The sequence below is a fragment of the Saccopteryx leptura genome, chromosome 1, assembly GCF_036850995.1.
Source record: "Saccopteryx leptura isolate mSacLep1 chromosome 1, mSacLep1_pri_phased_curated, whole genome shotgun sequence".
Taxonomy (NCBI): domain Eukaryota; kingdom Metazoa; phylum Chordata; class Mammalia; order Chiroptera; family Emballonuridae; genus Saccopteryx; species Saccopteryx leptura.
This window is the reverse complement of record NC_089503.1, coordinates 139293608-139320449: the sequence shown is the minus strand read 5'-3', so window position 1 is coordinate 139320449 and position 26842 is coordinate 139293608. Positions and strand designations below refer to the sequence as shown.

General features: G+C 42.6%; 2 protein-coding genes across 5 annotated transcripts in view; one reads left to right on the top strand and one right to left on the bottom strand.

Moving 5' to 3' along the window:
• SREK1IP1 (SREK1 interacting protein 1) overlaps positions 1-26842 on the top strand; it is a 471033-nt gene that overhangs the window by 150156 nt on the left and 294035 nt on the right. The window lies entirely within an intron of this gene.
• Positions 1-26842, bottom strand: part of RGS7BP (regulator of G protein signaling 7 binding protein) — a 120643-nt gene that overhangs the window by 9860 nt on the left and 83941 nt on the right. For 3 of the 4 annotated variants that reach the window (XM_066375860.1, XM_066375870.1, XM_066375879.1), the window contains 2 exons: positions 8475-8622; positions 6240-6310 (listed from right to left, as the gene is read on the bottom strand). In XM_066375860.1, the coding sequence (XP_066231957.1) occupies positions 6240-6310; positions 8475-8622 (219 nt within the window). Of the gene's footprint in view, positions 1-6235; positions 6311-8474; positions 8623-26842 lie in introns of those variants that run through there. The other variant, XM_066375886.1, reaches the window with a different exon arrangement.

Sequence of the window (26842 nt, the reverse complement as noted above, 5' to 3'; positions counted from 1 at the left end):
TTCATCTCCCCACATGTCTTCAAATATCCAGGATCTCCTGCTTAGACTGTCTTTTTTTCCCATCTCTCTCTTTGTCTAACTCTGATTCATTCCAAGACATTTCAGCTCACATACTTTAAAAAACTAATTCTCAATATTGTTTCTCCCTTCAAATTTGGCTAGGTGAGAATGCAATATGCACTTGTAGCAAGCTGTGTCTATGGCATTGTTATATTCTAAGCACTACTTTCTTGGTCTTTCCAGTTATATGTGTGTGTTTCCAAAATTCACATGGCCTACTGTGAAAACCCCATCACAATTTTTGTGACTGGAGGCATATGTCATTTAAAAAACACCTCAGGAAATTCTCATCCGATCTGTTCTGTTGAGATGGAGAGCCTCTAATGGGATAGACATCCCCATCACCTAGTATATCACTGGATACACCATCAGTGCCCATCACTGGTGGTGGGGACATCAGATGCTAGGGTGAGAAGCTTGTTCTTCCTTCAGTGGACAACGGGCAGGCATTTAACATTGCAAGTATGGGCTCAACTGAATCAGAGTAATGCATTAAGAAACTCATGGGTGATCAGTGATGTGTGCATCAGACTGGAGGAGGGAGAGGGATTACATATGTCACACTGAATCCTGGACAAAAGTTTGCACAGATTACAAAGGACATGGGGCTATCAGTACAACTGCCTGGAATAACATTCAGGAACCAACTTGAAGCACAGAAAGTTTCTACGAGGCCCTCAGGGAAGGACCTACAAGGTTCATCTCTAGGCTAGCAGGTGTCATGATTGCCCAGTGTTCTTCAGCCAGATAGTGAACTCCTGCCTGACATAGTTAGGCTGGTTCTGGATACGGGGATCCAGATGCGAGTGGATCAGGGGTCTGAGTTGGGGAATTGTTCCAGACTCATTTTATCTCGAGTAGGACTATCCACATTCTAGAACAGATTCGATTCCTAACTGATCTATTTCAGACTTACTCTAATGCATGATATCAACAACCAACTTCTAGGCAAGAGTGAATATATTAACCCACCTCCAGCATTCATTAAGTCAGAATTTTCGAAAAGGTGAAACTGTCTTTCAGGCTGAATTTATTTCTCCCAATTTGTTTTGTCTGATTACAAGGTGCATTTAGAAGATACTTGCCCTTCACTTTCCAATCTCCTCTTAGCCTTTGTCAGTAACCTTGTTGGTTCTCCACAGGTGGTCCCATTTGTAATCCATTTGACACAGCAAGACTGTCATAATTAATGAAGCTCCCTACAGCACTGCCAGTGACCCAGAATGTAGGACAGGAGAGGCACTGAAGCAGTGGAGAGAACAGTGGGCCGAGAGCCAGGAGGTCTGGACATTGTCTGGCTGAACAAGGGCGGCTCACTCTTTTTTTGTGCATGTCTTTGTCTCCAGTCTCAGACTGGAAGGGTTGGGGGGGGAGGCCCTGTCTAAAAGGAAGGTGTAAGCACTAACCATTTAAATTCCTGCTCTGCCCATCTTCTTGTATTTGCCACTGAAAATCAATTTGAAGTAAACTGTTGTTAACTCAAGCTTTGATCTAATGAAGTCTTTAAAAGCTAAGATAAATGCAGAACCACTTCTGATTTGAGGACTAGGATGAAGCCCGGCGCTGGGAGCTGGGCATTTCAGAGTAGGCTCCCCCAGCGCTTGCCTGGCAGGATTCTCACAGGGTCGGGGTTTGAGGAAGGACAAAAGGGGACTAAGAGTAGCATCTCTCACCTTTTTTCTCTCTGTTTCTAACACACACATAGATGGAATAAGGAAAGAAAGAAAATAAAAAGCCAGAAAGTAAACAGGTGTCTTTCCATAGTGGTTTTCATCCATTTAGTATTGTTTTTACCATAAGGTCCTACAGAAAAGAATTGGACTAAACTTGTGTACATTTCACCCCAGACCATTTCCTGCAGATATTAACCTGGACCTGTAGAATAAACAAATCACCTGGAAAGAATTCCAGGAAGGTTATGGGGACGTTTCTGTGGTCTAGCTCAGAATAGGGAGAGGAAGCTCGCTGATTTGTTCATTACAGTGGCATATACAAAAAACTGTTCCCACCTCCAGAGACTGGCTCTCCTTCCCTCAGGCCTTCTAGACCCTTGTCCAGACTCACACTCCCCTTTCTGCACTAGTCAGCTCACAGTGACATCATGCTGTGAGTGCCCATCAATGTGCAGAGAACAGAGATGTTGTTTTCACATGCTAAGACTTCCCATTTCTCCCCCAAGAAAAAAATCTTGAATTACCCACAAGATTTCTCCTCAATTTATTTTTTTATTATTTTAAAATTCTACTGCATCATTTCCCCCCTAAAGAAGTCTTGCTTCAGGCCCTGGCCAGTTGGCTCAGTGGTAAAGCGTCGGCCTGGCATGCATGAGTCCTGGGTTTGATTCCCGGCTAGGGCACACAGGAGAAGCGCCCATCTGCTTCTCCACCCCTCCTCCTCTCCTTCCTCTCTGTCTCTCTCTTCCCCTCCCTCAGCCAAGGCTCCATTGGAGCAAAGTTGGCCCAGGCACTGAGGATGGCTCTGTGGCCTCTGCCTCAGGTGCTAGAATGGCTCTGGATGCAACAGTGCGATGCCCCAGAGGGGCAGAGCATTGCCTCCTGGTGGGTGTGCCGAGTGGATCCCGGTCGGGCACATGTGGGAGTCTGACTACCTCCCCATTTCCAACCTCAGAAAAATACAAAAAAAAAAAAAAAAGAAGAAGTCTTGCTTCTACTAGCCTTTTCCTTTTACATACCTAACTTGAGTCAGGGTTCAAGTCCTGGGTATCATTGATTTGGAAGACTATTTTCTTTTTATTCATGCTTTTACTCACACTATTAATCTGTAATTTTTATTATTATCTTTAAAATCAAATTAATTTTCTGTTTGTAAAAGTAAGACAAAGTTACACAAAAATATTTATGTGATACCTTTTATGATTATAAAAATGTCCTAATAACTAAAATTAAATTTCTGTTTTTCCATTTAGGCCTGGATCAAAAGCTGTTGGAGGACTTTTCACTAAATGTAGATGGAATGTGTTGAATCATTTGGTTTAGAATAGAAGCTATATGGAATACATGAAGTTCAGACTGGAGCACCAGGCAGCTGCAGGTGAGGTACAGCAAGAGGCCCATGTGCTGTTGGTCTGTTGATGGGGTAGACTTACAAAAACATTAGGCAGCGAGGCTCCATTGGAGCAAAGATGGCCCGGGTGCTGGGGATGGCTCCTTGGCCTCTGCCCCAGGCGCTAGAGTGGCTCTGGTGGCAACAGAGCGAGCCCCGGAGGGGCAGAGCATCGCCCCCTGGTGGGCAGAGCTTCGCCCCTGGTGGGCGTGCCGGGTGGATCCCGGTCGGGCGCATGTGGGAGTCTGTCTGACTGTCTCTCCCTGTTTCCAGCTTCAGAAAAATACAAAAAACAAACAAACAAACAAAAAAATATTAGGCAGCTGAGGATAGATAGCTTCAGACATGAACCCCAAACCCAAAGTCCTGGGGATCAATGTTATGAATTGCATATTGAAGATCAACCTTCCATGGACACTACATGTCATCAGTGGTAGCAAGGATCATTCTGATGGATGGTGATTTAGAATCTTCCTGAGCTGAGTTGGGTGGACCAGACAATAAATAATAATTACAACAATAATTACAACAACAATAGCAACAATAATATAAGAAAGCCTCTGTTGAATGTTTGCTCTCTGTAAGGTCGGTAACAGGTATATGACATACATTGCATCATTTAATCCTCACGAAAATTCTTTGAACTAAATGATGCTATTATCTCTTTTTCAAGGGTGAGGAAATGGAAATTTCCAGAAGTTAAACAACTTGTTCTGGGTCATAAAACTGGTAAGTGGCGCCCTGGCTGGTTGGCTCAGTGGTAGAGCGTCCGCCTGGCGTGCAGGAGTCCCGGGTTCGATTCCCGGCCAGGGCACACAGGAGAAGCGCCCATCTGCTTCTCCACCCCTCCCCCTCTCCTTCCTCTCTGTCTCTCTCTTCCCCTCCCGCAGCCGCAGCCGAGGCTCCATTGGAGCAAAGATGGCCCGGGCGCTGGGGATGGTTCCATGGTCTCTGCCTCAGGCGCTAGAGTGGCAACAGAGCACGCCCTGGATGGGCATAGCATCGCCCCCTGGTGGGCGTGCCGGGTGGATCCCGGTCGGGGGCATGCGGGAGTCTGTCTGCCTCCCCGTTTCCAGCTTCAGAAACAAAACAAAACAAAACAAAAAACTCGTAAGTGGCAGAGCCAGTGTTCAAACCCAAGGTCCCTGTTTCCAACTACCATGCTTATGTCTAGCAACTAACTTGCATCCTGTGGTCACGTGTTATGGTAAAACACTACGACTTTCATAAAACTGACCACAAGGTCGCCAAAACACTGCACCAATGGCTCAAGCCAGTTAGCCTTGGTCATCAGGCTCTTTAGGGGGTGCTTCGAGTTAGCTGACACACGGTACCCCCCGCCTCTTATTTTCTGACACCCTCCTCCACCCCATGCGGCTCAGGCCACACTACTTCTCGGCTTCTTCGTCTGGTGTTCTCACTTCCACCCCTCCACCTTCTGCCACATTGCTCCTTGAGCCAAGAAGTGCTCTGGCTCTGCTGCCAACTCCCCTCCCGTCCTGCTCAGAGGCAGGCAGCACCCTGTGCTCACCTCTGCCCAGGCTCTGCTCAGGGAAACACCGGAGTCTCTTGCCTCTAAAAATCTTTTCCCTGTACTCTCTGTATCACTCTCTGAAGCTGATGGTTCACTTAAGGCTGCTCCAGCCATGTATGCTTAGTGAAAATGCTTATTATTAGTCCTTTGCACAGAGCTTCAGAGCCTGGAGCTACAAAGCTGGGTGCAGATTTAAAAAAACATGTATAGCCTGTGTGACCTTGATCAAGTTAGTTAACCTCTCTGTGTCTCAGTTTCCTGTAAATTTGGAAACACTAGTAGCATTTATCTCAAAGATATTAGATTCAATAAGTTAAAATAGTTAATAATCTACAGCATTTAGGGTAGTATCTGTAATATTGTGATTTATAATAAATATATATTTGGAATTCCTCCTAAAACCCTTGGAATTTCCTAAGTGATGAGAATTATAAAGGTGTCTTTTGTTATGGGGGCTAGTTGTCAGGGGAACCAACCTTGTAATTAAAGGTTTGGAACCTTTTAGTCTCACACCTAGACATCCTGGGAGAGGAGAGAGGCTGGAGATTAACTTCAATAATTGATGACCAATGATTGCATTAATCATGCCTGTAATTAAGCCTCCATAAAAACTCAAAGGATGGAGTTCTGTGAGCTTCCGGATTGGTGAACACATGCAGATTTGGGGAGAACGGCATACTTGGAAAGAGACGGAAGCTCTATGCCCTTTCCCTACCCCTTGTCCTATGCATCTTGTCTACCTGGCTAGTGCTGAACTATGTCCTTTTGTAATAAACCAATGATCTTGTAAGTGAAACTTTTCTGAGTTCTGTGAGTCACTCTAGCAACTCTAGCACATTAATCAAACCCATAAAGGAGGTCACTGGAACCTCCAATCTATAGCCAGTTGGTCAGAAGCATAGGTGACAACCCTGAAATTGCCATTGGTGTCTGAAATGTGGGGGGGAGGGGGGAGGGTACAGTTTTTAAGGCAGAGCCCTTAACTTGTGGGATCTGATTTTATATCCAAATAGTAGTGTCAGAATTCAGTTGAATTACAGGACATCCAAATGGGGGCCGAGAATTGCTGGTGGAATGGAGACCCTGTCCTAGTTGGGTGGGGAATCATAGTGGAACACTATAATTTCTCTATGTTCATTATTACTATTACTTCTTCAGATAATTAAATGTCTAGATTGGCAAAGATCTTCCTTTGGAAGTATTTTTAAGTCTCCTCCACCAGGTTGTACATTTCTTAAAGGCAAAGGCCTACCTAGTCTCCCGTCCTTTTGTGTTTGCCATACTTGGTACGGTTCTTCCCACAGCTCAGCGATAGAGAAATGCTCCTGACCGAGAAGGCCAGCGGAGGCGGCATCTGTCTGGAGGTCAGGGTATATCTGGGCTATGCTCAGGCAAAATTGTGTTCACCTGAGTGATTCTATCCTCCTTTTCATATTTTTTGAGGAAAGACAATTGTATGCTCAGTGCTTCCTGTTGTTTGTGTGAAAAAAAAAAAAGCTTGCTTTAATTTCTCTAGAAACAAGTCCCAAGGTTCTCATGTTAAAAAACATCCTCTGCCTCAAAAAGAAATGACATGACTCACCTTGATTTTTCAATGGTAAAGGCATAGTTTCCCTGAGTTTGCTTAAAAGGTTTTTCATTTCTCGCATGTCTCTGTAAAATTGACAAAAGGGGAAAACCGTCAGCTGTAAATTTTTGAAATGCAATCTCAAGCAGTCTGTTCTCTGAGACAACTGAAGGACAAGAGTCTGTGCTTAGCTTGTACTAGCTCTGTTTGCAACAGGCAAATATTGAATCTATTTTTCTTTTATAAGAAAACGAAAACTGAGATAGGTTGGCTCTGGGAGGAAAGAGAAGCACTCTGGCAAACATTTCCGAGGGCATTCTGCTGTAGGAGCCCTCACTCCGCCATTAGTTGGACTGGCTGGGATGGGGGAAGGACAGTACTTCAGACTTCCAACGGGAGGTGAAGGACACACAATGAGAATAATGGGGTTACCCCGGGCAAAGGTGAGGCTGGGTGATGGCCAGACAGCTGTTGTAGCTGTGTAGGTTCACTCGCTGTTGTCTCTTTTCATCATGATTGGAATTTGGTGTAACACAAATGTTAAGCATTCACCAGGGCTAACACATCCAGAAGTGTATGGGGCACCTTCTGTTTTCCTGTAAAATTCTCAAGGGCAGATGGGATGGGTGGGTGGTGGGCAGGCACACGTGGGAAAGGGTTAGTAATACAATATGTGAGGCTGTGGCGAGGTCTCCTTGGAGAGCACCAATTCTCAGCCTTGGCTGCTGCGGGTGAGTAGTACTATACCTGAGCTCTACTTCATCAGAGCCTAATTTGGTTGGTTGACAGTGGGGCTTAGTCATCAATGTTTTGTAAAAGTCCTGGTGATTTTAATGCACATCCCAGTTTGAGAGCCACTAATCTATTAGGGCAGAGAAATAGGAGAACCGAGGAAGTTACCGTCCCAGACAAGTCTACATACCAACTTCTCTCAGTCATTCCCATCTCCTTCAACCTGATCTCTGGGTTTTCAGGGAGAACTGAAACACGGCCAGCCCTGTGGGCTATACTCTCCTATTCTCATTGCCAACCATCGCTTGCTTTCTGTAGCACATGGGGCTTGGCTATAGTTTCTATGCAAGGCTTCCGAAAAGGGAAAAGGCTTTGCTGTTGGATTCTGCCCTGACCACAGCGCTCTGGCACAGATTTCTCTCAGGAACAGAGCGAAGCATTTTCCATTTTATAAATTAAGATAAATCACTCCCTCATCATTTGTGTTAGTTCTAGAAAACTGTGCCAAGCAGCTTTATTGTTTGAATTGTTGGATTTCCAAGCTTATACAGAATCCAAGTTTTATTAATAGCACATAATTACCACATGCTTCAATTTTCTATAAACACAGAAATTCGGTAATTAGCTTTAGAATTATATTACAATCTGAAAGTAGAACCACAATGGCTATAAATGCCTTTGTATGTTACATTTCTAAAAATAAAAAAATAAAATGTTCATTATCTTGTCAATGACTCCCCCCCCCCCCCCCCCAGCACTCAGTGGAATGCCCAGTCTTCATTCAGCTGATTTGTGCCAGTGCTGGGGACATAAGTGGCAAAGGACAAGGTATCAGTGTGAAGGCCAATAAACAAGGACCTTGTCTTTCTGCCTCACAGAATGGCATTTTTAGCATCCAGATGAGACACGACACTTATTATTATATTATCACTGCACCCTTTCCTCACGTGAAATAGAATCTCTGTAGAATCTCTTCTTCCCAAGAAAGACACTCCCTTTCTAGCGGTGAGCAACTGCTGGCTAAGACGCATGCATTAACTGCTTTGACCACTAAGGGGCCATCAGCTACATTTTGGGAGAATAAGCCAAGGGAGTCCGGAGAAAAAGCCGGCTGTGAACTAGACAGAGTGCTCAGCCCCTGACCTGACTGGCAGCTGAGCAGGCCATTCTATACGTCTGAAGTCCAAGGATCTACGGGAGGCATCTTGGCACGATTTGGGGGCCCAGCCCACTGGGTGAGCTGTGATGATATGTAGATCCAACTTTCCCCCTTTCCAAGGAGCACTGTTTCATTTCCATGGAGACACAGTGTGGAGAGCGGGATAAGCATGGCCCGGAGCCTGCCTCCACTGGAGGTTCTGCACAGTTCCGTTGGGGTTTGGACCCCTTCGCCCCCCTTGACTCAGTTTTGAGAGTTCTGTTGCTGACTCTGAAAGCGAAAATCTTGACTCTCTGTAGCCCCCAAAAGCATTAAGTGAAGAAGGATTGGCAGTCTATTTCGGGTAACTTCCCACTTACCTTTCAGTGTTCTCGATGTCTGTGGAAACCTGCCAGGAATGTTGCTGAGTGTCTACGGGGGACGACGAGGAGTCCTCTAGAGCAGGCGTTTCAGCACTCTCCTCGATTTTGCAATCCAAACTCTTGGTTCCCCCACCAGGCTCCTTTCCTAAGGGGCAGGGAGGTGGTGGTGGTGGGGGGTGTTGGTAAAGAGGAGGTAAGAAATCATAAATGCAGTTGTATACCAAAGATATCATTACAAAGGTTAGCTATGCCATTATTCACAGTGGCCAAGACATGAAAACAACCAAAGTGCCCTCGATAGAGGATTGGATAAAGAAGATGTGATATATATATACAATGGAATACTACTCAGCCATAAGAAACGATGATATAGCGACATTTACGACAACATGGATGGATCTTGATAACATTATAGTGACTGAAATAAGTAAATCAGAAAAAGCTAAGAACTATATGATTTCACACATAGGTGGGATATAAAACTGAGCCTATGGACACAGATAAAAGTGAAGTGGTTACCAGGGGGAAGGGAACATGAAGGAGGGGCAAGGGAATGTGGGGGAGGGGGAAAGGGACTTACGTGAATGGGGAGGGGGGAGGAGGTGGGGAAGGGTGTAAAGAGGGACAAATACAAGGTGATGAAAAATGATTTGACTTTGGGTGATGGGTATACAACGTAATCAACAGTTCAAATAGAAATGTTCACCTGAAACCTATGTACTCTTATTGATCAATGTTACCCTGTTAAAGTTAGTTTTCTAAATAAACTAAAAAAAGAAAAAAAGACAAAGATTGGCTATGCTTTGAATTGAATGCTTCATTAACACTAAATTCTCAATACTAAAATAATTGATATGTAAAAATAAGTGTGTGTGAGGCCCTGGCCGGTTGGCTCAGTGGTGGAGCGTCAGCCTGGCGTGCAGAAGTCCTGGGTTTGATTCCTGGCCAGGGCACACAGGAGAAGCGCCCATCTGCTTCTCCACCCCTCCCCCTCTCCTTCCTCTCTGTCTCTCTCTTCTCCTCCCGCAGCCAAGGCTCCATTGGAGCAAAGTTTGCCTGGGTGCTGAGGCCTCTGCCTCAGGCACTAGAATGGCTCTGGTTGCAACGGAGCAACGCCCCAGATGGGCAGAGCATCGCTCCCCTGGTGGGCATGCTGGGTGGATCCCTGTCGGGCGCATGCAGGAGTCTGTCTGACTGCCTCCCTGTTTCCAACTTCAGAAAATACAAAAAAGAAAAAAAAGAAAAAAGAAAAAGAAAAAGTGTGTGTGTATAGCATGTTTTTATGACATTCTGGGAAATATAGCTTGAGGTCGATATAATTCAAAGATTAAATTAAAAATAAAGGTCCTGTCTTTGATGGAGTATTGGTGCTTTGTAACCCATTCTTTGTTTTTAAATTATTTTTATTTATTTATTCATTTTAGAGGAGAGAGACAGGGAGAGAGAAAGAGAGAGAGAGAGAGAGAAGGGGGAGGAGCAGGAAGCGTCAACTCCCACATGTGCCTTGACTGGGCAAGCCCAGGGTTTTGAACTGGCAACCTCAGTGTTTCAGGTCAACATTTGATCCACTGGGCCACCACAGGTCACTCATTCTTAGTCAGTGGCATGGGATGGGAGATTCAGTCTGTGAAACCATGCCACTTCTTGGTCCTCAGAGACCGGGGTAGGTAAGAGGGCCAGGAGCCCATGACACCCAGCAAGAAGAATGGGAGCTCCTGCTGGTCTCTGTGATTGGGGCACTTGCTCTCTAGGCCTGTGGGAAGCAGCAGGGAATATGCACTGCCTTTCATCTTCTTGGCTCTCCCACCTCCTGTGGTGTCTCTTTCCATGAAGAATGAGCCCAGCCTCCAGATCCAGCCTTGTTCTGCTGAGACCATGAAGTGCCATTGAATCAAATCAAGCACCCTGTCCTGGATAGCCATCCACAGTAATGCACTGCCAGGCCACTAGGACTTATCAGGCCTGATGGCAAATGAATAAATCAGCACTGTTGGTGAAATAAGTTTGTAAAATATAATTTTTATGTTTGCTTGCTTATAGTTTGCATTGGGGGCTGGGCAGTGCCAGGTATATGTGGTCTGTGAAATTGCAAATTACCTTCCTGCTTGGGAAGGGTCATTGTTTTGCTAATGTTTGCTGGAGGAGAGGTTTTCACACCAGAAAGTTTTGAAAAGAGCAGAGAAGGGGAAGGAGAAGAAGCCATGTTTGCAGAGAGAGCAGAGAGAATGCAGGGTGCTGAAGAAGAAGCCATGTTGATAGGGAAAGAGAAGGTGTGCAGATGGAGAACCAGAGCTGAGGGGCTTTGCGAGCTCTGTTAAGACTGGTGGGGCCTTTGATTCTAGGAGAAACCAGAGAAATTCTCCTGGTTGTGAAACCAGAGAATGTGTCAGTGGCTTTGGGAAGCCCTGTGTGTTTGCTCGTCGGCTGATATGAGACTTTAATAAAGGAATGGCCCCCTGTATGGCCAGTAATCGCGGCTATCATGACCATGCATATGCAGGATCTCATTGGATTCAGGCATATGGTAAAGAAACAGTGGAGCCAAAAAATGGTGGGCCATTCCTTTACTAAAGTCTCATACTGGCCAGCGAGCAAACACACAGGGAAAAAACACTGCCCTTTTACTCAGGGCTTCCAAAGCCACTAACACATTCTCTGGTTCCACAACCAGGAGAATCTTCTCCAGTTTCTTCTAGAATCAAAGGTCCCACCAGTCTCAGCGGAGCTCACAAAGGCCCCTCACCTCTGGTTCCCCATCTGCACACCTTCTCCCTTCTCTACCCAAACTGGCTTCTTCTTTAGCACCCTGCATCTCCCTGCTCTCCCTGCAAAACATGGCTTCTTTCTCTGCCTCCCCTCCTTCTTCTTCTCCCCTTTTCAAAACTTTCTGGTGTGAAAACCTCTCCTCCAGCAAACATTAGCAAAACAATGACCCTTCCCAAGCAGAAAGGTAATTTGCAATTTCAATGACCCACATACAGTTGGGGGCTGCCCAGCCCCCAATGCAAACTACAAGCGAGCAAACATAGAAATTACATTTTACAAACTTATTTGACCCACACCTACAATCTTTGGCTCCAGTTTCTTTGCCATCTGCCCAAATTCAATGAGAACTTGCATGGCCACAATGGCGGTAGCCTCTGGTCATACAAGTGAGGAGCCACTGAGCCATTTCACCCGCAAGTGTTGTAAAGTTAAATTTATTTATTTATTTATTCATTTTAGAGAGAAGAGGGAGAGACAGAGAGAGAGAGAGGAGAGAAGGAGCTGGAAGCATCAACTCCCATATGTGCCTTGACCAGGCAAGCCCAGGGTTTCGAACCGGCAACCTCAGCATTTCCAGGTCGACGCTTTATCCACTGCGCCACCACAGGTCAGGCAAGTGTTGTAAAGTACCAAGGGCTACAGAATTAATATTAATATTTTAGGAGGCTTGGAGAACATTTTATTAATTTGGGTTAAGGTGTGCAGAGAAATTGTGAGAAATAGTCTCTGTACTGTGTGATTGGCATAACCAGGATGGCCCTTGGCATTGTATTGTAAATGCAAGGGGAGGAAAACATGGATTCCCAGACATTCCACCACACCTGTGGGGAAAGGGGTGAATGGCTAGCCAGGTGCAGGAAGAGAAAAGCCAAAATAAACCTTTTCTTATAGCAATGAGCCATTTGCGGGCATTTGTCTCCACCGAAACTACCTCTCCTATGTAAATGCGTGTGTGACTCTGGACAGAGAGATAGCAGATAAACACTAGATAATATAGGAAAGCCTTTAATATGTAAAGAGACATCTTTCTACCATTGGGTTGACTTGTAAATTTTGTTTTCTCCAAAATGATGTGTGGTTTGCAAATTGAACGTGGTCCTATCATGTTAAAGGACATATGACTATAACCAATAGCGGTAAGGGGCTCCTAATTGCAATTTTTGCTTCTGTACTTCCCACTTACAAAACTATAAAAACTAAGTAGAACAAAGGGCCGGTGCACTCTCCGTCAGATTTCTGTCGGAGTTCCCGCCGCTTGGCCAAGCTAGACAATAAAGCTTTGATGTGTAAACGATGGACCTTGTTCCTGTCTTCCATATTTCAGGTCCCTCCGAATTTGTATTAACACAAGCACTTTCTGGGATCAAATCTTCAAACTGGTTCAGCTATAATTTATATGAAATTAACTGGGAGTTATAATCTGTGGCCCAGGTATCCTATGTTAATGTCTTTTTCTGCCTTCAACATTTGTGCATTGGAAGGTGGCAATCCTGGTACCGTGGGGATGGCCTGTGAGGCCTGAGAACTGGGGTTTTAACCTGGTTTTGTCATCCATTCATTCACTCGCTCATTCAATCATTCACTTACAAATATTTCTTGACTGTTGCTAAGTACCAGGTCTTGGCCTTGATGCTAGAGGTATAAAGGTGAAAGAAAGACATAGTCTTTGTCTCATGGAGCATAAAGTGCTGGAGACAGACAATTTAAAAATTACACAAATTATTATAAAGCTGTTGTATAATATGTAGTCTGGAAGAAAAGGGTAGGTACACTGTTTCTTTTACTCTTTCATCCAATTTTGTTTGTATTATTTAAATACAGCTCTAGACTAGTTAGGAAATTATTACAGCCTGTGTCACTGACTATTCATGAGATAGTGGCTAAACCAGGTTACATCTTAGCTCAATTTCTCTAATCTTGGTGGCATTGTTTCTGCATGTTAAAAAACAAAACAAAACAAACTTATGAAGAGGGTGACTGTTCGTGGTAAGATCTAACAGGAAGCTTTTCCTTTGGGTTCCTATTTTGAAGGGAACTAGAAAAATCTCATCCCTATAATTTCAAACCCATGTGGTAGCAACACAAGGAGAAAGAGACAAGAAATTAAGTGGTAATTAAATGTACAACATTCCTCAGCCTACAGTAGAAATGAACCTCTGAATATGCAGCCAGAGCACAAACATAAATTCACTGATGAGAACTTCTGATCATTTTGTGTGTACTTTATGCTTATTGATTCTGGGTAATGGAATTGCTTTTCCAATTTTATGGGATGCTGTTAGGTGGAAATTAATTAAGCACATAATTTAACATATTACCACTTCACTGTTGGAGGGCATTGACCTCTGAAAATCATTTGCATTGTGTTTCCTGGGAGAGTGCAGCAAATGCAATCCATTTGCTACCACCTCTGGGCATGGGATATGAGTCTGTGCAAGGGCAGTGGAGATCTGAGACGGGTGAAAGGGGATGTTGGGCAAATGAGTTTGTAAAATTTGTTGGTTTTTTTTTAGTTTGCTCACTTTTATTGTTAAAAAATGGTGCTGGGCAACCACGTGTGTGCTTGCCCTCAGAGCAGGGCAGTTGGTTGCAAATCGTGGATTGCATTCCTGCTTGGGAGGGGCCATTGTTTTTGCTAATATTTGCTGGAGGAGAGGTTTTCCTGCCAGAAAGTTTTGAAAAGAGAGAGCAGGAGAAGAGGCAGAAAGAAGCCATGTTTGCAGAGTGAGAGAGCAGAGAGAATACGGAGTGCTGAAGAAGAAGCCAATTTGTGCAGAGAGAGAAGGAGTGCAGATGGGGAACCAGAGCTGAGGAGCTTTGGGAGCTCCACTGTGGCTTGTGGGGCCTTTGACTCTAGGAGGAACCAGAGAAGATTCTCCTGGTTGTGGAACCGGAGAATGTGTCAGGACTTTGTGAGCCCTGAATGCCCTGTGTTTTTGTTCATCGGCTGGTGTGAGACTTTAATAAATGAAATGGCTTACCATTTTTTGTTTCCACTGTTTCTTTATCATCTGCCCGAATTCAATGAAAACCTGCATACGCATGGCCACAATGGCCATAGCCCCTGGCCATACAGGGGGCTCTGCCAGAACAGCCTCTGTTTTTCAAAACTAAAGGATAGGGCTGTCTGAGAGCATACATGGCTCTGGTGACACTCCTGTAGGGTTGAAATGCCTTGGAGAATGGAGTATGGTTTGGGCTGCAAAGAAGATACACAGATGGAATTCTCTACTCTGTGGGCTTTGCCTGGCTTTGGGGCCACAATGGCCTCTGTCCTGTGGTCAGGACTATACAGACCAAAGGTTTTATTCCAATGGGAACAGGGGAGGACACATGGTAGTGAATGCTTTTTCTCAGAGTCCTCGCTCTACCTTCCTCATATATGCACTTTTACAACAAAGGCAACAATATAACCAGTTTGTTTACAAGTCATGCCTGTAATAGTTCTACTTATATAAGACAGATACCATTCTATAGCTTTTTAAAAGTAAAACAACTATTCATGTATTCCTGAGACTTGCTCATGAGCTTGTAATGGCAAATAATATCCTTTTCCTCATTTGCTAGACCTAGCTCTATTAATGTGGGTGAACACAAATGGAAACCTTGAACGTTAGACTTGAACTTTTGTACCTGTGTCAGCTCAGAAACTGAAATTTTTTCAGGATCTTATCTTTAAATTTTTGAGTTATGAAATGACACACCTAAATATGTCTAGGGATGGGATCTTTTTATATTAATCATTTTTTTGGCATTTACAATTATTTTTCTCCGATTTTTATTTTGAAAATTAGTAAACCTACAGCAAACTTGCATAATACGACAGCCAGATATTATAGTTTCATCAGTTGTTAATATTTAGCTATATTTTCTTTTTACTTTCAGTCTCTCACTCTGTTTCTGTCTCTATTATATGTATGCATGTGTATGTATTATATATAGGTTTCATATATATTATATTAATCATATATAATTTTTATACATAAACCATTTAAGAGAAAGTTTTGGACATTAATGACACTTTATCCTTATTACTTCAGCATATATTTCCTAAGGAACAAGAATATTTTCCTACATAAGCTTAAATAATTATTGCACTAAAAATATTTGATTAAATATGACTCAATACAATACGATACAATAGTATTATTGAATAGTCAATAATAAAATTTCCACAATCATTCCGGTAATATCCTTTATGGTTTTTTTTTTTTTTTAAATCGAGATCCAATTAAGGATGACGACTTCATTTAGTTGTTCTGTTTCTTTATTTTTCCTTCTATTTAGTACAGCAACCTTGTCTTTTTTTGTCTTTCATGGCATTGATATTTTTGAAAGAAGAGTCCAGGCCAGTTGTTTCATAGAATGTCTTTCAAATTAGATTTGTCTGATTGTTTCCATATGTCTAGATTAAGAGTAAACCTTCTGGCTAGAATATTATAGAAATGGTATTTTGTTCTTCTAAATGCATCGTGTCAGAAAGCACATGATTCAGTTTGTCCCATTATTAATGATGTTAGTTAAGTATTATTGATTGCTTGGTTAAGGTGGTTTCTGCCAGCTTTTACCATTGTAGATGCAGTCTTCTCTCTTTGTAATTAAGTAATCTACGGAGTAATTCATTGACATGTTATGGCCTTTTCAATTTAAATCTTTCTTTAGGTTGAGAATTTTTTTTTTTTTCTTGATAACCTATTTCTTTCTATTCTCTCTGTTCTTTCAGAATTCCTATTTCAGTTTGGAGTTTTGATCTATCATCTATCTTTCTTAACCATCCCCCATACTCCATATTTATTTTGGAGGTGAATTCTGGAGAATACCTTGATTTGATTTTTCAGTTCACTATTTTAGGCTCTCAGTATTCCTATTATAATAATTAAAAACTGTGAAGAGTCTGAGATTTCCCTCTATTTGTGAGTTAGCTTGCCACAGTTTCATGGATACTGGAAGAAGACATAAGACTCCTAGGTCAGAGTCAAAGACAGTTTATTACTCCCACACAAGGGCAGTAGCCAGATGTAAGGCCAGTCATCTCGTCCATCGTGCCATGCACATGCAGGTTGTCATTAGTTTCGGACAGACAGTAAAGAAACAGTGGAGCCAAAAAATGGTGGGTCATTCCTTTATTAAAGTCTTGCACTGGCCGACAAGCAAACACACAGGGAAGACCTCTTCCCTCTCTTTCAGTGGCTCTGAAAGCCCTGACACATTCTCCGGATCCACAACCTGAAGAATCTTCTCTGGTTCCTCCTAGAATCAAAGGCTCCACCAGTCTCAGCAGAGCTCGCAAAAGCCCCTCACCACTAGCTCCCCATCTGCACACCTTCTCCTTCCCTGCCAACATGGCTTCCCTCTCAGCACTCTGCATTCTCTCTGCTTTCACTCTGCAAACAAGGCTTCTCTCTGCCTCTTCCTTCCTCTTCTCTCTCTTCAAAACTTTCTGATACAAAACCCTCTCCTCCAGCAACCATTAGCAAAACAATGACCCTTCCCAAGCAGGAAGGTAATTTGCAATTTCACAGACCACATATACCTGGCACTGCCCAGCCCCCAATGCAAACTATAAGCGAGCAAACATAAAAATCATATTTTACAAACTTATTTGACCAACACCAGAGTATCAGCATTTGTGTTGGTTTTTGAGTCCTAATTCCCACCGGGAGATACAAAAGAGCCAGGTCTTATCTGCACACACAGGATGCTGTGTGACAGAAGAGGAACCCTGAATTTAGGGATTCTGAGTCTTTTTATAAGCACATCTGCTCTTTACTCCAAAGGGAAATATTTTCATTTCCTGAATAGTAAGCATGCCTTGCTCTGGAGGGAGACACTGCCCCTACTTTGCAGGGCATTTACTAAATAAACAGCCTGGAAAAGATAGTGTAAAACAAAGGGCAGTCAGTTCCTCACTTTGCAGGATGTACAGAAATGCACGAGACAAAAGGAGAATTGTCTTCCAATAGTAATTAACCCATCTGTTGAGCTTTTGTTGGTTGATACCATTTTTATTTTCAATGAGTGTTGGGCAAATGAGTTTGTAAAATTTGTAATTTTTGAGTTTGCTCACTTTTATTGTTAAAAAATGGCACTGGGCAGCCAAGTGTGTGCTTGCCCTCAGAGCAGGGCAGTTGATTGCAAATTGCAGATTGCATTCCTGCTTAGGAGGGGCCATTGTTTCGCTAATGTTTGCTGGAGGAAGGGTCTTTGTGGGTCCAAGCAGTTTTGCAGGGAGAGCAGAAAGAATGCAGAGTGCTGAAGAAGAAGCCAGTTTGGGCAGAGAAGGGGAAGGTCTGCATATGGGGAACCAGAGCTGAGGGGCTTTGCGAGCTCCGCTGAGACTGGTGGGGCCTTTGATTCTAGGAGGAACCAGAGAAGATTCTCCTGGTTGTGGAACCCGAGAATGTGTGGCCAGTGCAAGACTTTAATAAACAAAACGGCCCACCATTTTTTGGCTCCACTGTTTCTTTATTTTTTATTTTTTTAAATTTTTCTGAAGCTGGAAACAGGGAGGCAGTCAGACAGACTCCCGCACGCGCCCGACCAGGATCCACCTGGCATGCCCACCAGGGGGCGATGTTCTGCCCATCGGGGTATCTCTCTGTTGCGACCAGAGCCACTCTTGCGCCTGAGGCAGAGGCCATGGAGCCATCCTCAGCGCCCGGGCAAACTTTGCTCCAATGGAGCCTCGGCTGCGGGAGGGGAAGAGACAGAGAGGAAGGAGAGGGGGAGGGGTGGAGAAGCAGATGGGCGCTTCTCCTGTGTGCCCTGTCCGGGAATCGAACCCAGGACTCCTGCATGCCAGGTTGATGCTCTACCACTGAGCCAACCGGCCAGGGCCTTCACTGTTTCTTTACTGTCTGCCTGAATCCAATGGGAGCCTGCATAGCCACGACAGTGGCGACTGCTGGCCCTACAGCGAGTCTGGCTGCTTCCTTCTTGTTGCTGGCAATTTTGGTTTTATGGGTATGAGAGACAAATAAATCTCTTTGAGCATATTGATTACATATATTTTAAATTCTTCATCTGTTTCCACTTTACAATTTGCTTCTCAAATGTCAGTTCTTTGTTTTGCTGTTGTTGTTGTTGCATTTGGCATTTCCCTTTTGGGGTGTTGGATTTTTCTAAAAATCTAGTCATTCCTGGATGTCTATTCAGATTAGTCTTTGAGGATCTTGGGCTGCCAATCACTCTGATTACAATATCCTTTTTCTGGTTACTGTGGGAAGGGGCAGGATGTATGGGTTGACAAGGTGAGTCTAAAGCTTACTTTCTGTGTGATTTTTTTTGTTTTTGGAAAGAACTTTAACTTTTCAGTTACAGTTTGCATTCAATATTATTTTGTATTAGTTTCAGGTATACATCATCATGGTTAAGCAATCATATACTTTACAAAGTGCTTCTCCTGATATTTCCAGTACTCACCTGGCACCATACAGAGTCATTACAATATTATTGACTATATCCCCTCTGCTGTACTTGACATCCCGAAACTATTTCATAACTACCAATTTTTAGTTCTTAATCTCTTCACCTTTTTCATCTAGACCCCCTGCCTCCTCTTCCTTCTTTCAACCATTGTAATTCCGGTTCTATTTTGTTTGTTTATTTTGTTTCTTAGATTCCCTATATAAGTGAAATCATGTGGCATTTGTCTTTCTCTGGGGGCTTCTCATTAGCCTGTTTTGGGGGCCCCATGCCTGCTGAGTCTCCTGTTTTAAACTCCTACTTCAGTGAGATATACTGAGCGACTTATCCTGCAGGGAAAAACAAAACAAAACTGCAGTCATGTGCTTACTTTCTTTTTCTTCTACAGCTGTCCTTATAAAGGCTCAGAGTTCTTTCATGCTCTGCTCTGCTGCCCAGTCCTCACGCTCACACTGGGCGTCTCTCGGGGCAGCTGCTTGCCTTTACTCAGTGGAGGGCAGCCCAGCTTTTCCTGAATACAACTTCAAACGTTAATTTCCCTGACAACAGTTCCAACTGCCTGTGATTTGCATTTGTTGATTCCAAGTTTGAAGTATCTCTGGAATAGATTTCATTTTTTGCAGTAATTTTCTCCTGCATGCATTTCTATTCTTTCTTGGTGAGTTTCTTATCCAGCTATGGCTTCCTCTGTTTATTTATACCCACCAATTCAATCCCAATTACTTTCTTGCCTTGAGAAATTCCTCAAAAGTTCTGGTTTGTTGAAGTCACTCTTTCCTGTTTTTTCAGGGACATGGGAGAAGGCTCTGTGCTTGCCACCCTCTGTTTTCCTCTTACAAATAGAAGGGTCACATGACAGAATTATGACCAATGGATTCTGAGCAGGAGTGATGTGTGCCTTTTTCAGAGTGACTGCTAAAATCCTTCCATATAATCCCCTATGCTTTCTTTTCTCCCCCTGACCACTGAATGGATGTGGAGAAGAGCAACACTGCCCACGGCACCCCAGCTCTGGCATTGGCCTATGGCATGGATAAATCATGAACTCTTATTGTTCTAATCCATTGAGATTTGGTGTTGTTTCATGCAGCAGTTAGCGTACCTGACAAATATAAGAACTTATATGGATTTATTCTTTTCATTATATCCTTTTCTGTTTTTTTCAGTATCTTCTCAGAAGGAAGGACGATACTACATGCATGAATTTAGTTCAATATATCTGGACAAGCTTTTCCTCCAAGTATACTCCCTTTCTTTGACTACAGATACAGAAGAAAAGCAAATCACTTGCTTGTTCAATATTTATTAATTAAAATTTTACTCTGCTCCAGGCAGTGGGCTAAATGCTTGGGATACAATGGTGAACACACTCAAGGTGATTAAATCTAGAGAGGATAAGAGACAAGAAACCGCACATTTATCTCTCAATGCAACACATGTTACCATCTGTGCCATGGAAATGCTTGGGGGACACATTTAGGTGGGCATCAGCCCAGCCTCGGAAGGTCAGAAAAGCTTCTTACTATAGAAACTCCTCCAAGTTATGACCCAAAGAAAATATAGAGGTAAGTCATGTGAAAGGGATGGGTGTAGGGAGGGGTAGTGTGGCTAATCTGTTTGAGGCGGAGGAAGCAACTGGAAAGAACTTGCAAGTTCAGGTTCCTCCAAATAGTTCAAGATGTTATGAGTATGGTAGGAAGAGTATATGTGGTGGGGGGGAGTGAGGGGCTTGCTGGTGAGAGATGAGGCTGGAGAGGATAAAGGGTCATAGTTCATAAATGTGCTTCTGAGCCACATTAAGGAGTCAGCAGAGAAGCACCCTACAAACTGGGACAGCGGTCAAAAGTTCCTCCACAGCTTCCCCCCTGTGACCAGTGGCTCTTAGAATGGAGCGCCTGTTCTCTAACACCAGGTGGGCACTCAAGAAAGGGGGGTCAGCCTGCTTTCCAATGGTATCTTCAAGTCAATGTTTTACTTCATCAAGAAAGTAAATATGCATTTAAAATCCTTTCACTTCTTTTTATGAAATGAAAAACTTTATCCCTTGAAAAATTGGTTTCAGGCCTCAGTGAACACACATTTGCTCAGATGGGGGTGAAGGTAGGGGAGAAGGAGAGCCAAGAGCACCTTGAAATCACATTAAGCTGGCTTCATCACTGCTCAGAACTAGGACATCAAAAAGTTGGCCACTTTTCTCAGGGCCTTGCAAAGCTCTCCGTCTCCAGCCCCTTTGGGATTTCTATGTATTTTTAGACTGTTTGTGCATAATATAATAGGCATGTTTGAGGAAATGTTAAGGGAAACCACCCATGAAGCACATACCAGTTTGGAGGGCTGGTTATTCTTATATTCATGAGAAATGGTCAATAAAAAACACATCTGATTGTGGGGCAGCCTCCAGAGTACCACCGAGCACACTCGGCCTCGGAGGTCCTAGGCACTGTCCCTCGAAGATTGGGCTGGGGTCATTTATCCAGAGTGGGGGGTCTTTTACACTCCACTCCAGATAACTGTTTTCCTTGAAAAAAAATTGATTGAGTTTAGAGAGAAAGGAATGTGGTGAGGGGGAGAGGGAGGGAGAGAGAGAGAGAGAGAGAGAGAGAGAGAGAGAGAGAGAGAACAGTCTGTCCAGTCTTCCTGTATATGCCCTGCCTGGGGATCAAACCGGCAACCTCTGCTCATCGGGACAACACTCTAACCAACTGATCTATCTGGCCAGGGCATTCTTTCCTTTTCTCAATCTCTTATTTCTCCCATCGTTTTCCTTCTCTTTCCTCTTTCCCACTTTCATTCCGTCTTGTGTTCCTGCCTGTCTTCAGCCTACCAGTGACGATGGGAAGCACTGTCATAGATGGTCTTTTTTTTTTTGAGGCCCCGAGTGTGGTTGCTGGTGTCCAGAAAAGACAATTTTATTCACTTACATAAATTTTTCCAGTAATCAAAACAAAACAAGCCACTCTTCTCTGAGCTAGTAATGTATCCATGCACTAGCATTTCCTTGACTGCAGAGGCGAGTCTCTTACATCCTCTGTCCTCCTGGCACCTCATCTGCTGTCAAACGCTGCTCAGGGAGGGCTTTCAGGATGGGTTTTGGGCTGACTGTGGACAACACCATGCTCGCAGCTTACATAGAGGCATGGAGGCTTATCCCAATAGTTATTTTCACTCACATGCATTTTCATACCTGGTAGGTGCTTTTTAATTCCATGTGCTGTGAATAAAACTGGGGACAAGTAGGCTGTTTGTTAAATAATCCATTTTTTCGCTCTCGTTTCTAAAAAGCATGTATTTAAACAAAGAAATGACATTTGATTCAGTTGTTTACCTACATAAAGAAAGAGTTTCAAATGCTTCTCTATCTTATAGCAAGAAGGTATTCACATAGTAGAAAATAATAATTAGATCATACACAGAGCTCCATTCTTGCCCATACACTGGGAAGTAAACATTTGCTAATTCAGAAGAGATACAGAACATCCCCTACCCCCACAGCCCCAAGTCCTCCTCTGTGATCCTTATGGCGCCGTAGTCCCGTCACTGCTCTCCGAGGAGCAGCCATTGAGGCGGCTCCACAGAGGCAGTGGGAACGCACAGGAGCCCCTGGCAGCCCAGGAAGAAAGCAGACTGTGCGGAATACATTGGAAGAGGCCTGTCTCTAGGAAGCTTTTACTGCTCCGTTTCTGGTCTCTGAAGTAGAGCAGAACAACAGACAGAATGGGTTTACTGTACAATTGATTCATTTCAGCTTTCCAGTAATGGGTGTCTAAGGCTAAATCATGCTCCGTTTGGATCACACAGAGGGTGTGTTTTATTTTATTTTACTTTACCAAGGACTGTCATTTCTTAAAATTAAACTTCTTTAACCAAAGTAAAATATTTTATAAATCACTCAGTGGTCTATGGAGTTAACTTTCTCTCCCATCCTAAAAGTGAAGTCTCTGAACTCTGTGTTATTTTGGTAAGAAATAAAATATAATAGATTTTATCCATTAAACATGGTATTTTAAGGGTGTGTCCTCATCTCTAAGTAAGCCAAATTTGTGGATAAAATCCAATCATTGTGCTACTGCTCTTCATTTCTCCATTTGCTGTGTTCTCTCACCCTCCTCCAGGATAGCTCAGTGGGAAATGGCCTGGTGTAGAGGAACAATCACACACAATCAATGGGAACAATGTGCTGTGTGACCTTGGGCAAGTTACCTCTCTCAGGCTCAGGCTCTTTATCTGTAAAATGGGGGCAATGACACTTAAGGATAAAATGAGATATCATGTATAAAGCACCTGGCAAGTAGAAGGTATGCAGTCGGTGGAAGCTATTATCAATCCTTTTATTCTGCTGCTCTGCTGACATCTACTTTGACAAAAGGTGATGAATATGGTATCCTACTAAGTGTTCTGTATATGAAGACATGAAGACAGAATAGTAAGAGATGGTTTTAGGTCACCCTTAGCTTTTAGAAGTTGGTCTTGTTTATATTTTTCAGTATAAGTGTGTTCTGGTCTTGGGTCTTTTGCATTAGATACTAATATTTATGAGATTGTGTCATCTTGTTTAAATCTCAGATTAAATGCTATCTCCTCAAAGAGTTTGACCATCTCTTCTAAAACATCCAGTCACTAAATTATTATACCACCCATTCTATTTTCATTATTGACAGTACACTTATCATTATTTGTGATTTTTAGAACATTTTAAAAAACTATTTCTTTGCACTAAACTATAGAGTACACAAAGGATTTCCTCAGCCAAATCACTGCACCCACAGCAGTGCCTTACATATGCTAGGTGCTCAGTAAATACTTGTTCAAAGAATAAATGCTTGTTTCCACTCAGAATTTGAATCATAGTCTATTTTAAGATTTATTCAGCTTCATTTCTTCTAACCTACTATTCTATTTTAGTATCAATTGCTTCATTACATTGGAAAATAATAAGATCTTTATTTGTGGCTATATTCCATTTTGGTCTTTATGTTGCTTGTTTCTTTTCTTGGCGTGGGTGATTTCCTTTGCTTAATATGGGGCTGAGTACATTGGAGTCCTCACTGCTCATAGGGTGCTTTTTGTTTTGTGTTCATCCCGGATTTTGATGGGTGATCGTTCATTACTTTCTCATTAGAGTCTGTCAAGCTCTCAGCTCCCAATAGATTGTGAATTAAGATTTTTCAACTCTTAACATTTCTCTATTCTTTCCCTTTTATGATTACATTTCCTCTGCATGTTTTTTTTGTTTGTTTGTTTTTTTAATATCTATACTCTTTATCATAGTGACACATTTCAGGGAGAGAACCTCTTATTTTGGGGGCAGGATGAGAAAATGGGATACCCTCAAAAGACCTGGGGACAATTTGGCTGTAAGTTGTGGCAGAGAGGCAGAACAGAGCCAGAGAGGCCCCAACAAGCAAGGTGAGATGAGAACAAGGATGGAAAGGGCAAGGTCATCCATGAAGGGGAGTCGCCCGGAAGTTCTCTGTCATCTCAGCTCCTTTCAGAATGGGAATGTTGCCAAAACTGATTGAATGGGGAGAGATTGTGAGAGAGAAAAGCCACGGCCACAAGAGGAGGATCAGTCAATATCTTCAGAAACCTGACTCCACTTTCTGCCAATGGAGTGAATGAAGCCTGCAATCTCATTTCATCTGGTGGCAGGAAACAGGCAATAATGGTCAATGTGATACATGGACTCAATTATAGGAAAAGATTTCCTACCAACCTAACTGTGAACAAATGAGAGCCACTGTTTTTCACTATAAACATAGAAATTAGACTTTGTCATGTAATGGTCCAATCTACAACTTAAAGGGTTAGAAAATGAAACTACAAAATGCCCCCAAATGATTCCCGTCTGTCATCTTAAAACAAACACAGTTTTTCAGAACAACACTCTGCATGGGATAACCCAATAACCTTTATTAAATGTGGATTTAACTCACATTTTGGTTATTTAATTTAATTTTGTTGGCCATTAAAAAAAAAGAAAATCATTTTAGTGCTGTTTTTCTTCATTTCTTTAGCAATAGCATGATGTTGTGAAGTGGAAAAGATTTCCAAGTAATAGATTGTACCAATCAAATTTATGAGCCAGCAAAAATTGGAAGTATTATATATGCAAAACATATGAAGATTCACTAAAGATATTGTTAAGGACTAAGGATAATTGTGATTTGCTTAATTGGGAGAAAAGGACAATCTTCATTACTAAATTTATGCTCACTTTTTTGAACTTTTAAATGATTTGAGGCTTATTTTTCCTAGAAAGAAGCCATACTCTTTGTGTCTGCAGTGACCTTGTGTGCCCTCCAAAGACTAAACTCATGGCTACTTGTTGGGCAGATAAAATATATTATGCTCACTTTGTTAAAGATGGTGCTGCCCACGTGGAAGCTGTCACCCAGGTGATATTAATGTGTGTTGGGGGCGGGCTGTGGGCAGGCAGGATCCTTGTAGTCTGGGGCTTGGTTTTAGGACTAAGCCTTTCCCACCCTTTCTGATGTGGGGTGGTACAATCCCATCATACCTCAGATAAGTGACTTTGTATTAGAGACTTCCCTATTTTGTATATTGGATTAAAGGTTTTGATTTCTACACTATAAAATGGGCACAGACTGAGAGCTTGCTCTCTCGGTTCCTGAGATTAGCATTAGAGAACAGAGAGCAGAGAAAGGCCATGTGGAGGAGGCCAGGAGAAACAGCCAAGATGGCGGAGTGCTGAAGGAAAAGCCAGTTTGAGCAGAGTTTGTATCTGGGAGAAGGAAGGAGTTGGGGAACAGAGGTGAATAAGTCTGGTGAGCTAGAAACCTTTGATTCTAGGAAACTCGGATAAGTCAGTAGCTTTGTGAGCGCCGAATGAGTGGATTTTGGAGCCCAGTGTGTGTTTTTACTTGCCCGCTGGGTGCAAGCTAGGATTAAAAATAATGGCCCACCAGTTCATGGCTCCGTTGTTTCTTTACCAACTGTCCGAATCCAATGTGAACCTGCATGTGAATGGCCGTGATGGCGGCTCCTGGCTTTACACTACTCAATAAAACAGTAAAACTAAATGTGATATACAATACTTGCTGGACCTTTGTTGGCAGCCAGGGAGGTGATTAGAAATAAAAATAACTGTGAATCAATTTGTTTTTTGTATTTAATCTCAAAGAAAAATTGACCAGAGACTCTTATTGAGCCAAACTTAATGATTCAATTAAAATTCTTTTTCTTTACTTGATGGAAAAGAAATAGTAAAAAAGAGGAAAATGACCAGCCTGTAGTACTCACAGAGGGAGAAAAAATTAGATAACCTAAATCTTATCAAAACCCCAGTTTCTATAATAACATTAAAAGAAATATATCAAGAAGGGATTCTAAACAGAAAGGAATTACAAGTGTTACAGGCTAGAATGAGAGTCATTATTCCCCCAGAACTCTAAGGACTATTTGATCTCTCTCTCTCTCTCTCTGAAGATGGAAGGCAGGGGGATAAATCTGTAGTGGCCTAAGAGTAGATATGGACAGAAGATTAAAGAGATGTTTAGAAAAATTAATAATCAACATGAATTATAAATTACTAAAGTTGGGGTATAAGGTAAAATTCAAGGATGACTAATAATATATTGGAGTGGCTTATATATGTGTTAAATCAATAAAAGAAAAAAGAAAAGTTTATAACTTGGATACTTGGTGATTGGTGGTGCATTGATTTCTTAAAAAACTTAATGAGGTCATGAGATAGGCCCCTTCCCTAGCTTACGGCCACATCAGAGATACTACTAGATAAGGTGTATTCTTTTTGGAGTTGTATATAAGTTAGGCACTAGAGCAGGGAGCAGAGTTTATTATTTTTAAAAGAGGAAGGGAAGGAAGCAGGTCAGATGCTGACAAAGAAGAGAGAAGATAATGATGACTACATGAGCTGATCAGTTAAGAGGTGATATGTTTTTTATTTGTATGCTCAACACCAAATACAGTAAGGAAGAAATCTGGATGTAGGAACCCTATTTTACTTTTAAATAGAGCTGGTAGACAAGAGTTTTCCTTTCAAAAGTCAATGATGAAAAGACAAAAAGTAGGAGTGGATGGCAGAAGGAGACCAGGTGGCAAACTGAGAAGTTAGAGTGGGAGTGAGAGTGGAGGTCACTGGGTGTTAAGACCATGTCATCAACAAGAGCAGTTCCAGTGGCAACATGGGCATG